The following is a 13,715-nucleotide window of genomic DNA, read 5'->3' on the forward strand; positions in this document are numbered from 1 at the left end:
ACACATATCTCACTCATAGCTACACACAAAGTCATGCAGTGAAAGTGTAAAAACATCAAAAAGATTTTTTTTTTGCTTTCTACTTGCTACTTTGCTCTACCAAGCTGGCTCATATCGTGTTCACTCAGGTCATATAGTCAGTAATGTCCCATTTAAATGCATCAACATTTATGAACATAATGCAACATACAAAACAAAGATCATGACTTACAATGGCAATGTTCTCCAAATAAACTTGAATTTGGAATGTTTGCAAAGCCTGCAACTTGAGGCCTTTTTGCTTTATGATATCCACACTAGATGGTGAAGTGATATGAAACAATCCATTCTGAAATAAATTTATCACATGGCATTATTGACCAGATAACTATGGGTTAACTTGTGGGTAGAGGTTTTCACAGCTCCACTCTGTACTCAGACCAGACTGATGACTCAAGTCAGGCCACGCCCAAATTATATTCAGTCGAATCATGTTTGGGTAGGAATTCGTTCTATTGCTGTGGATCTCTGGTCTGTCTGTACTACACAAGTGGATCCAAGTAGACTCCTTGATCATGTGATGCATCATACTGTAATCATTGCAGGAAAAAAAGTGTGTGTTGCTTCTTTTTTCAAAGGTGCCTGCTTGTTAAATGGTGGAGCATCATGGTGCTGCCAGTGTTGATGCTCTTTCTCTATTTGGGTCTGATCAGTGTGACCGTATTTTGGATCAGGTCTAAGTGTATTTCGAACAATGTCTGACTGTCCTCTGCTGTGTTCTTCTTATTGATTTATACACATTGGTAGGTTTACCAAAGACCTGTTTGGGTTCTGTGCCAACATTTTGCACCCTTGAAGACCTCATACCGAGGTTGAAAAACTACTGTGTAAATTTTTCAACAGGCTCGGATGAAGTCAAATGCAGCACTTTGTTTAGGTCACAAAAGCAGCATTTTACCCGTGGTACTATTTTTAGATTTGTTTTGGAGCATAATGTTAGACTGAAATAAAATGTTAATCAGCATTTAGGGATTAAGAAAGTACTTGAAGAACATCTTAACAAATTATTGTATTACTCTTTCAGGCCATGTGTATCTCCAATATATTAGCCTTTATTGTCAAGGTTCATGCCTTAATCAGGGTAAATAGCACAGTGATGATAATTTATTCATGCATTCATAATTTTTTGGCCTTATTCCATCCACAAGTAAGACATAAATTTAACACTGTGCCACAGAATTAACCCATACAATGTCAGAAAGGATTATTATTGCACAAAGCTGCTAAACAACAGGCAGATTAAGTCCAATATTCAAGCACTCAGCTATCTCATTTCACAGTTTGCTGACGAGATTTATGCTGGCAGTCGAGAATGATCTACCTATCTTATTTTTGACTTGATGCACCTTTCTCCAGAGCCACAGAATTCACTCTGACTATCAATTCTTTCTCTCAGATCACTCACAAGAGAGTGTGGATCAATTGGATTCTACCAAATCCATGTTAGCAACTCCAGTCAACACAGTAATGAGCCTCTGGGGAGTGAAAGAGCTGGTGATGAGGGCAGACAGATTAGAAAATTGAGAAAAAGGAGAAAAGGCATAGGAAAGGTAAAAAGCCAAAGTGAGAGAAATGATAATGGAGGACATTTGAAGGTGAGGCACTAGCCGGACAATGCTGAGGAAAATCAGGAATGAATTTTGAAGCTTTTATCGTTTTATTGGGCAACAAAGAGCAGAATTGCCACAAATTTGAAGTCATCAAAATAAAGTAAGACGCAGGACTGAATCCTGGTTGTTTCTAATACTCCTATAACACTGATAAAATGTCATGTTAGTCATCAGTCATTGCTCCACTTTATCCCTAAATAGGTAGTCAATATAAGCAGGTTTGGGGGAAGATGCAGGAATTATTGCCATATATTAGCGTTTAGTTAACTGATTAAGGATTACGGAGAGCTGATAAAGGAAAAGGATAATTGAATATAAAAGAAAAGGATAAAAGAACGCTGATAGGGAACTTATAGATCTTGTAAGCCTCTTTATCCCACATTAAGTCACCCAAATATCTACTTGTGTCTGGGCCTACCAATCCTTTTGGTTAAAGGATGAAGAGTGGGCGGATGGACATCGATTTCTACCGCCACAGTAACAGAGATTCTTTTCTGGCTTTTTGCCTCAAGGAATACACCCCCGCAGCTCCAGCATCATGGCTCCCTACCCTTCATTCTCCTCTTTCTTACCATTTCTTCCTCTGGTAACCTGCTTCCCTCTGTTCAATGTTTATTTGTCTTTGTAATTCCTTCGTCATATCCTTCTATCACCGCGTTTTTCTCCGTTCTTCCATACCGGTGTGTGTATTGTTCTTCTCTCCACTTCATCTCCTCCATCCTCCATCCATCGCTGGTTAGCGACTTGACGAGCCGCTTGACATGAAACATCTTTGCTCTTTGAAATGTTCAGGTTTCACTTGTGTATCTTGATAAATGTAATCTGTCGTAACATATCTCTTGGCAGAAGGAGAGTCTGAGATGTAAATGATGACTGTATTTTCACACTAAGGTGGCATATTCCCTCAATACCGCCTCTTAGATTTGTTCATTTTTGCTATGATAAGGCACTGAAAGGCAGACTGGCAACTCCTGATGGATGTTTTAAGTTTATATCTCACTTTTATAAGAGGGGGAGAACTTCTCGACTGTGAAAGCTGGTAAGACAAGACAGACTGGACTTTATGGAAGGGTGGTTAGCGGAGCTGTAGCAAAACATAAATGTCAAAGGTTTGATAGCCACGGATAATGCGGCAATGAAAGTGTCCTTGTGGAGGACACTGTTGCCTTTCATGTCTTTGTAAATTACAGTTAAATTCTACCTTGTCTAGTTGACTGATTCACTTAGCACTCACTCAAACCAGCATGTATTAAAGCTGCTCTAAATTATATTTTATATGAAAAATTGATCTAATGACCACAGTGACTATGATGATGGTTTACGGCCTGCAACTTTACTGTTTTGATTAAATCTCTCAGTCTCATCAGCTTCATTTACAGCTGCAACTGTTTTAGGCAAAAAACAGTTCTAATAAACCTACTGTCCACTTCCTGATCAACTCTAAATGGCTGACAGACAAAGCTAGTGGCTAGCTGGTGAACATAGGGAAGTTGGTAGAAACCAGAGCTAAAGGGATTGTGAATATTGGATTTACACTTGTCAAGTGACCAGAAGCATACCTGAATGAATGCTAATGTTAATGTTTTAAGCACTGCAAAGCTTTCATGTAGATTTCATCCCTGATCTGACACCCACATTTGCCCCACTGACTAATTGCAAAATATCTTTTGACAGTGCTGACTTTTGAGGGAAGCAAGGTTATTAGTTGTGTCACATGACCTCAAGTGGTCACTGCATCACCATCCTCACAAGGACACATATTAGCATGGAGTTTTTACATTTTTATTTTATTGCTTAAATGTGTCCCACGACAATATAAAATACTGTACATCCAGACAAAAAGTCAGACACAAAGCAGCTACACCCCACTTCAGCTGTATATGATCAGTTGGATACCAGCCAATAGGAAAGTGCATACATAAATCCTGTGTGTGTGTGTGTGTGTGTCCATCAGTTTTCTGAAGCTTTGTAAACAAGGCGGTGGTGTGTGGCGGGGCTCAGCGTAACCTCGCTCAAGGACGTTCCCATGTTTGCATATAACTATGTGTGTGTGAGAGTGGGTATGTTAGGCGGGATTCAAACCTACACGTCTGATGGTCATTGAGCTGAAGGACACCATCCATCAACAGCCCCAGTGGTACACATCATCCTAGAATCAACTTAGAGTGTGTTTGTGTGTATATTGTGTTAATATGTCTGTCTATGTGTTGTTTTTCTGAGATCGGAGGCTGACACAAAGTGAAAGACGAGTTTTGGCGCTAGCTGACAACATAATCAGGATTATAGAAGATGATGCTTGCGTTGATTTATTTTTCCCTCACGTCTTTCTTTAGCTTAAATGTTGCTTCTCTCTGCAGTATTTTGGCTCACTGCCCGTGTGTATGTACTCCGGGACAAATGGGCAAGCCCTGTGTGAGTCATACTCGGATGTGAGATTCAGATACAGACGCATGCACACACACACCCACACCGCATCTGTCTAACTCATCGATTTTTCAATGAGATGTGATTCTCCGTTAGAGCGGCCGCTCGTCATTTTCAGAGCAGGAAAGAACAAATAGCTGTGACCACAGTCGCTGGAGAGAGGGAATGAAAAGAAAGAGTGGAGAGGGGGGGGGGATGGCTGTAGGGAAGGCGAGATAAAGTGCTATTAAGATGAGGAGATGGGGGGCAACTTCCCCAAGGTGACTGCCTGAGATCACAGCAAACACATACAAATGAGTTGGCTGAGCAGAAACAGAGTGAAGGTGTGGTAAATGAAACCAAGCATATCCTCTCCCGCAAAGTGAATGTTTTGTCGCCGCTGTCCTCTTTTTTCCCCCAAATCCAAAATGACACACATGCAGCTCCGTCTGCATTTCCTCTTTATGTATGAGCCCTTTGTAACTTTAAGTGATGAGAGGGGAGGAAATTGGAGGACTAGATAACAGTATTCCTGATCCAAAATGGCTGTTTGCCTTCAGTCTCTTCCTCTTGCTCTCACAGACACTCTGAAGACGTTAAGCGAACGGACAGTGGGTGATTTAGTCGACGAGGAGTCTACATGTTATGCAACAGCCTATTTCTTCTTACATAACGCTGCAGTTTCAGAGTGGAAGATTAGCCCCACTATACTGTTCTCCATGTAGCAGATTCCACAGCCGATCTCCTCTCGCAGGCATTATGCATACATGTTGACAAGCTGATTATCTGTACAGAGCCAGAATTACCCTCTAAAGGGAGATGCAGAGATACCATATGAGGCTATAGCAGGCTCAGTGGGATAAGTTACAATAATATTCCTCAATATTAATCTGTAACTGAGCACGTAAAATGTAAGTTTAATGCAGAGAGCTGGGATATAAGTGGAAATGCTTGCTCAAGCTGCAACACTATGAAATATTAAGCTGCCTTACACCAGTTGGAAGTGTCAGATGTGTGTGCGTGCCCATAGAAAAAGGGTAAAAAAAAAAAAAAAAAAATTTAAAAACTGATTGCTTTTCGTCGGGCATCTAGTAAAAATCTATTTATCAGTCATTTCTCTCCATGCTGCTCCACTGGCTGATTCATAAGCTAATAAATACTGCAGCTCTGCATACTTACACTGCTGTGTCAAGTTAGGCTAAGGCAGATACAGGCTGTGATAGATCATTATTGGGGAAATGAGTAAGAAGCTGATGAATAGTTTGCATTTCCACCACCTAGGGGACTATTAATATGAAATCCGTCAAACCAAATCATCAGCATCAGCAAATTCCTGAACTGGTCAGCCGCTGTTTTTTTTTCTAGACCATTTCTTGAAGCCTGTTGATAAAGCAAAATGCAAAGTGCAGCTGTATCTGTCAGAGTCTTGCTGAATCCACCAGCAGTAGCAGCTCTGTTGTTTCTCTGTTGTTTTTCTCTTTCTAATTCGCCTGTTTGGCACTTATGTATCAGATCTAAGAGGGAAATGCAGGAACACATTGAGGAAATGCAAATAGATCAAGTAGATGTGTGTGGAGGAGAAGCTGTAGGGGGTGTTTCAGAAAAAGAGCATCATGATTAAGCTGTCTTCTGCCTATAAAGAAATGAAATCAAGAAACAAATCCCTCAAAAATGCATTCGTATTCCCCCTTTGTCTTTTCTCCCCCTTCTTAATTGACTACCACTGTGTGTAACGGAGAGAACGAAATCTTGACATCTTCAAAAGGAGCTTTGATCTCAAAGCACCTTGAGGCCCTGGAGGATCATCAAGGTTCCCTCTGTCCTTTTATCACGCAGTGTTTCTCTCTGCCCCTTGCTCCTCCTCCTCCTCCTCCTCTCCCTTTTCCTTTTCTGCTCAGCGTGATCAGGGAGAGCTCTCTGAGGCTGCCTGATAACCCTGATACACACACGCCGACTGCAGCCTCGTTCTGGAGTCCCTCATTCACATTCCGCTCTCGCCAGCAGCGTTTACCTCGATGCGCTCCCGCACTCTGCAAGGTCATGTTGAAATATTTCAGATGGAAAATGCTCTCCATATTCCAGCACTGCTCTCTTTCTCGTCTGTGGCTGCTGCACAGAATTCCAAAGGCAATTTCTTTGTCTTTCAGAAAAAAAAGGAAGGAGAGACCCTAATGAGAAGATTACACAAACTTTTTTTTTATTTTTTTGGCAGATAAATTCTATCCTCCACTTACTGTTGTGTGAGAAGCTGATCAGCAGTTTCTGCTCTGCAAAAACATCTTTTTTTGTTGTACTGAGATCTGAGATATTTGACAAGGACAGCAGGTTTGTGCTTGAGTAATAATAAAGATAATCAAGTAGAAATCTTTAAAAAATGTTGAGTTTTTCTTAACTAGTGTTCTCATCAAATGAAACCTTCCTTGAAGAAACAAAACCCAAAGCATTTCCCTCAACCTCCCACCACTGAATATTGTTTAATTGAACTCAGTAACTCAAAGAGATGCTGTCTTCCCCAGGCACTTGAGGTTTTAATGGGATATAATTGAAAATGTATCATAAAGCAGAGCTCTTTGCCTCTGGTCCACAGTGGACCCCCTACCTACACCACTGATTGACCCACAGACAGAAAAGTAAGATGAGCCAACGTTTGGATAAAAGAGCAAAAACGTTGCATTCTTATTCATGACATTAGCCGACAGCTGCAGCAGATTAAGGGCTGCTAAGCAGTAGTTTAGAAGCTGTGGTGTTTAAAGAGCAGCCAGGGCTTATTGTCAGTTACCTACCAGTCCCTTCATTTCAATGTTGCAGGCTTGACTGCTTCCAGTCATTCAGAATTTTTTTTTTTCCTTCTGTTTCCAGAGATATGTTCGCTTAAGGGAAATGGCCATTAAAATGTCATTACCACTACACTAAAATCATTTTTAAAAAAGCACTGGTTCCCAGCGGCTTCCCGTCGTAATGGACTCAATACATTCCCTCAGCACCAGGAAGAACCCTAATGTTGCGGAACACAAATGCTAATCTCTCTGTAAATATCACTCAAATTCACTCTCCCTTCTGCTTTTCAGACTAATAGCATGGATTCATTCTGCTTTGCCCTGGCAAATTGAATTAATTCACCAAGCAAAGGTGTTATGATTATTCTAAGCTTCCTAGTGCGTGGGCTGTAATGGAGATGATCTTGGCATTTCCGTTCTAACCAAAAGCGTTTCACTCACTATCTCTATTTTGTTTTTTCTCTTGCTGCAGTATCTCAAAGGTATCAATAGCCAGAGCTTTGATTAAATTTTCATTCACATGTGCCTCACTAATCTCTCTCTGATAGAATTCATATTCATGTCTTAGAATCAATATTGGTCTTGGGGCAGGCATGGGGAGAGCAGGCAGAAAGACTGCAAGGGTCAGTCCATAACATGAATCAATTGATTAAATGCCCAAGAAGCTGGAAGCACTTTGCCATTTGAGACGCTCAGCTCTCTTTGCAGAATGAGATCATTTGTTGAGCAGTCCATCAAGCTCCACTCTTAGAAACTCATCCAAGTCTAACTTAGTTCTGATCTTCATGGAGAGCGCTCAACTGTGTCCATTTCCTGTTACATGTCCACATTGACTCAGAGTGCATTGTTTATCCTGACTGTTCAACTGTGTCTTTTCTGTTGATCCCTCTACGGCATTAATCATGGCCACCAGCACTTCCACTTGAACCGCAATTTGAGCATGCTCAATTAATACCCTAATCTCCTCTGTCATCAGTGCATGGCAATACTGTGGCCTTGGCTGAATACGGTAACTACTTTACACAGCACCAAAGAGTGGTTAGGATGCACATAAATTTGGCTGTGATTATACCACTCATTAACTTACTGTACAACCTCTGCACTTATTTACTCAATTAACTTGCTATTTTAAGTTCTGTTAACATTAGGATGGTTTATTTTCCTTTTTTAAATACTTAATCAGCCATGAATAATGGAAAACTGCTGCAAGCTAAAGCCACACGCTCACCTCTGAATATCTCGGCATATGAAAAGTGGCAGAATAAATGCACATAGCTAATGAGACAATGGAATCGATGAAGTTGTCCTGGACGCATGGCTGCAGTGGGAAGATAGCAGCGTTGCAAAAGTGACCCCGTCTGCAAATGAGCTTGACCTCTAGTGACACCCAGGAAGTGTTCCTGCCAGTGGTATGGACAGCAGGGCAGTTACTGCCTGGGATCTGATGGCAGTGCAGAACACAACTGTAACACTAGATTTATTGCCAAACAGAGAATTTGTCTGTAATGGTGCTGTCTGGTATGTACTCTGTCTGTTTCTCTCTCTCTCTCACCCTTGTGCTATGCCTCTCTGGCAGACTGTAACTCTGCAAATGACTTTGACCTTTCCTGGGACTGAGGACAGGAACCACAGAGGGAGAGGAGAGAGATGGCGGGAGATGAGAGTAGAGTAGGCGGTTGACTGTAATAAACTCGAAGCAGTGGGCGGCTGTCAACACTAATAGATGGGAGAGGGGAGGGGGTCACCGGGTTGATGAATACTAAAGGTGCCTGAGTCCTCAACAAGTACTCTTGTTCTTTTTCAGCCTCAAAGCATCATCACAATACAGGCAGTGAGGGCCTTTTTGGTGACTCAAAGAAAATATTTTTTGATTTTTGCCAGGAATGCCACTTATACAGCTCCTTCTCAATCAATCGCTGTAATGTAATTGTATTGCATTGTAGTGTGACAGTACTGTTTGACTGACTATTAGATTGCTTCAATGTATTGCATTCACAAACATAGGCACATTGTTGTCTAAATGGACTTACTAGAATCTTCTTCCAAAACCTTCAATATTAAAAAAGTGCTCTGTTACCTCTGAAATTTTCAAGAGGCTCTGATAATGAAACAACACTGAGTCTACAGCCATGCTAGTGTCTCTGTTACGCTGTACTTGGGCTGACAGCAGGTGAAATGTTTACTGTGTTCACTATCTTAGTTTCACATGCTAGCATGCTAACATTTGCTAATAAGCACTAAAGACAAAGTACAGCTCAGGCTGATGGGGATGTCATTAGTTTAGCAGATATTTGATCACAAACCAAAGTTGGACAAATTGAAATTTTGAACGGATGATGGTGCTAGATTAAAAGTTAAGGGATCACCAAAGTTATCACAATTCATCCTGAGGGGAGCATGAAAGTGAGCACCAAATTTAATGGCGGTGCATCCAATAGATGTCGACACATTTCTCTCAAAACCACAAATGTTAACCTCTTGGTGGCGTTAAAGGAAAAGTCAGGAGATCACCAAAGTCAGTGGGCTTCATTCTTTGGGAACCTTGAATATCTGTACAAAGTTTGATCTATTATTAAAGGAAGATTGTTGTTATTAATTCATGAATTGGTATCAAACTTCCTTGATGTGTTTTTGCTTTTGAAGCAGTTGTTGGGGAAGGACATTAGACAGTGAGGAACAGTTAGTTATGGAGAGAAAGGCAGGTTGGTCTGATAGCATGGGCAGAGTGGAAAAACATATAATGACTTGGTTGGACTTTCTGTTTACACCCAGCTCCAAAAAATATTTTTTTCCAGGAAATTAAAGTTTCAGAGCTTAAAGGTGCGGTGTTTAGGATTTAGTGGCATCTACTGGTGAGGTGACAGATTGCAACCAACTGAATACCCCTCCCCTCAACCATGAATTGCCAAAAACATGAAAGGCCCTCTCTAGAGCCAGTGTTTGGTTTGTCCTTTCTGTAGAAACATGGTGGGCTCCGTGTTCATACAAAGCACTCATTCTAAGCTAACGAAAACACAATGATTCTTATTTTCATGGGATTATACACTAATTAATACATACTTATGAATATTCCATTTCTGCCAATAGAGCCTTCTAAATCTTACATACTGGTTCTTTAAAAGGTAACAAATGTGGAACTGTGAACTTAGTCTGAAATGCACTTGTGAATACTTGTTTTTTCTCTGTGCTGGTATGTTGTTCTCACAGTGTTCTTCGTCCTTCTCTGTCCATAGGAAAGGGGAAAGATCGGCGTGATCTTCAACGTGGGAACGGACGACATAATCATCGAGGAGAGCGCGGTGATGGTGAGCGACGGCAAATACCATGTGGTGCGATTCACACGCAGCGGTGGCAATGCCACACTACAGGTGGACAACCAGCCTGTCATCGAACGTTTCCCTTCAGGTAGGAGCATGGGCCCTGATCTTGGGACTTAGAGAGGGAGGGAGGGAGGGAGGGAGGGAGGGAGGGAGGGGGGAAGGTAATATTATTAGGGTAGTGCCTTCATAGTATTGAATCGTGTGGTAAACACAGTGGAGAGAGAAAGAAAAAGCTTTGGAAAATAATTACTATTCATTAATTCAGCCTCCCATGTGCCACTGAAAGTGATTTTTATAGAACATTCTGTGAGGGTTCTGGTTTATTTATCATGACATTCATATTTAGAGCGTGTCTGCATTATTCTAGGTGATTAAGCCAGGTTCTAGTCTGAAAGGCAGGAAGAGCCAAGCACCCTTCCTGAGGCAAGCAATCTCCCATCTAAGAGCATCCAGCTCACTGCAGTTAGTCTACCATTGTAGCTCCTGGCACTGTGAAAGCCAGCGTTGAATCCAGGCCAGCAAAATGTGAATATGCAAGCCAGGTATGGTTTGTGCGCTTGGGTTTTGGGCAGCGTACAGTGGGAGGATACTTCATGCTGGGAAAGTACGTGGAGGTGTTTATAAGTCATGCCTCGACTCCAAGATAAACAGGGACGCAGCATCATTACACACACAGACTCTAAAGGAGGGCAAGCATCCGATGAGTCACTGCTGGGAGTGTGCTAATTCCCCCGCTTGTTTAACCATAATCATGGTATTCTATTTCGTCCTGAATTATAAGGCTATTTTGGTTATGCTGAAGCTCTCTCTTAATTTCTCTCTCCATTGTGTTTCCCCTTTGTTCATTGTTGTTCAAAGGAAGACATTTTGTGTTCCCAACATGAGTTTGCATTTGTTAAACACCAGGTTAAGCCAGGCTGTCTGCCTGCCAATAGTAGATATTAATGATCACATGAAGAACTAATAAGGTAAATACAAAAATAGGTGTTTTTTTAAAAGCCTTGAGTCACTGGTACATTCATGAATCACCAGTGTTTTGATTCTACATTGATCCTGTCCGACTTGTAAATCACCATCCCCGCTGACGTCAATGCCTTCCATCTGCGTTATCTGAAATCAGGTATGGTCATTGTTTCAAACAGGAAGGAGAGTGCTGCTAACGTGGCCATGATATTTACTATAGTTGGCATATAGAGCAATGGGACTCCGACATCCTCTGTCACAGCAGTGATCCCATATTTTGAGGCTTTGTTTTGGCATTGAGAAAAGCGTATTCTCTTGCTCATCCATCAGCACAGCGAGGCCGTTCTGAGGGGCATGCATCACAGCCAGAAGAGGAAGCTCCCTGTGACAGTTCACTCTTTTCAGTTGTTATTATGATGGAAATGCAGCCCTTTTCGCAACAGCACATGCTCCAAAGAAGAGCCTCCATCTAACAATAGCACTAACCACTCAGAAAATAACAGCAGAGCAGCCTGTTAACATTGGCAAGTGAGTGTCATCATCCAAGTCTGTGTTTTGTGTCTTAAAGAAACATTAAGGCGCCCATATTGTATTCTTTTTATTCCTCTTTCCTTCCGCCCTCCTTACCGCCGCTGTTGTCTTCGTCAAACATTGCTTTCCTTTTCCTCTGCTGATCAAGAATTGAAGAGTGTTATTTTGTTGTTGTTTGTTAGTTTACTTACTTGGGGGCTGGAGCCCGACTGAAGTTTGAGGTTATGGAGACTAAGGGAAGGAAATAGATGAGGGGGGAGACTAGCAGGTTGGTGTGTAGAGTAGCTTTGATTCATTTACTTTGATTCATTTATGTGAGCTAGATACACTCAAACTATTTTTGGGCACCGGCTTTGAAGGCTCCGGCACCCGCTTTGAAGGTTCCAGTCGTCATCGTCTGGTGGGGCGGCGTCCTGGGGAAACAGAGATGTTACACATTAGGAAAGCAAAACCTCAGATGAGGCTGAGGCACAAAAGGGCGGAGGAATACGTAAGGGAGAGAGTGAGTTGGGGATGAATGGGGGGTTGTGAGGATGACAACTTCCTGAGACAGGAGGTGTGTGAAAGGGTGAGGTTTTATTTTGTAGAGAGGAGAAAGAAAAAGGGGGAGCTCCCTCGCTGAAACAAGTCCCTGTGACCCAGATTAAACCATCTTCTGATTCTTTAAACGGGACAAAATACTAACTATATTGGAACGCGTTCAAACCTACTTTATTTTCTTGATGCGTCTATTATACAATATCATAGTCATGTTGTCCCTATGGAACACCGAAAACAGCTTAAAATGTCCATGTAGCCAGATTTAGAGGAAAGTAGAACAAGTTGTCATGAATGATGCCTCCAATGGGGCCCACTGTGAGGTGTAACAGGTGCCACATTTGTCTGGTTCTTCAAACAAAACAAGGAAGCACAGTTTCCTGTGAAATCTCCTTCCCCAAAGGGACTGCTGTGACCCACATCAGGCAGTCTCATTGGGATGGCATTGCAGTTTTGAGCCCTATTTTATACTTGTGCATACAGAGTTGCTTGTGGGATTTCTTTTCTTGTAGACCACGGCCCAAGAAATGCAAAAGATCCCAGAGGAGAAGGACAAGGACAAGTAGAAATAAAATAGAGAATGTAAATCTGTCATCCCTCATTAGAAAGGCAGCAACGGGGTATCTTTCTGTATCTTTTTCTGACACACACACACACATATTTAAGCACAGTATAATTAGTGTCCAAAACATTTGTTAGATTCAGAATAGTTTCCATGTGAAGCTGGGCTTGCCAGCAGCAGGCTTATAAACAGAAGGCCACTGCAAGGTGATGATTTGGAGAGACAGGATGTTGACAGCAAACATGGTCGTCACGGGTCAGGCACATTCAACAGCAAAACAACACGTCTCCTGATGTCCCAAGAAGTGATGTTTGTAGTCCTCAGGGACTGTGTGTCTATGGGTGTTTTGGCCCGTGTCTGATTCTACGTGTGAGAGTGCACACATCCATCTGCGTGCATGACAAAGTGCATCCTCTGTGTGTGTGTCTGTCTGTGTGTGTGTGTGTGTGTGTGTGTGTGTGTGTGCATGTATGCATTTGATGGACAGAGAGCAGACAAAAAGTGTCAGAGGAGTGCCCGGCCAGCTAATCCAGTATGTCAGGTATCCCTGGTGGATCCTGCAGCAACAGTTATTGGCCCACCCTACCTCCCACATTTCCAAAATGGCAGACTCAATAGAAAACATCCCTGTGACACACTGAGCACCTCAACCTGGCCACAGATAAACAGGCAGGTGTTACCAGCAGCGCCATACGGACTATAATTGTACAATTTCACACCCGATTCCCTTTATTTACTGGTCATCTGCTGTGAGAAAGGTAGCAGATCTGATGTGGATAATTGTTTAGTCTGAAATGGTTTATTTACAATTTTATACCATTGCCCTGAAGAATATTCAGTTCTGATTGGCTGACGGGTGTGTTGTTATTCAGATAAACACACAGCTAGGACATTGCAGCCTCATCAGTGTTCTAAATTAAAATTCATAGCTGAACCGCTGCCAGTTTGAGCTGTGACCAGGCTAGAGCTTCTT

General features: G+C 42.0%; 1 protein-coding gene across 6 annotated transcripts in view; it reads left to right on the top strand.

Moving 5' to 3' along the window:
- Positions 1 to 13,715, top strand: part of nrxn2b (neurexin 2b) — a 714,140-nt gene that overhangs the window by 654,200 nt on the left and 46,225 nt on the right. For all 6 annotated transcript variants that reach the window (XM_044341047.1, XM_044341046.1, XM_044341049.1 and 3 more), the window contains one exon: positions 10,063 to 10,234. In XM_044341047.1, the coding sequence (XP_044196982.1) occupies positions 10,063 to 10,234 (172 nt within the window). The remainder of the gene's footprint in view (positions 1 to 10,062; positions 10,235 to 13,715) is intronic.

This window comes from Thunnus albacares, chromosome 22, assembly GCF_914725855.1.
Source record: "Thunnus albacares chromosome 22, fThuAlb1.1, whole genome shotgun sequence".
In the NCBI taxonomy this organism is placed as follows: Eukaryota; Metazoa; Chordata; class Actinopteri; order Scombriformes; family Scombridae; genus Thunnus; species Thunnus albacares.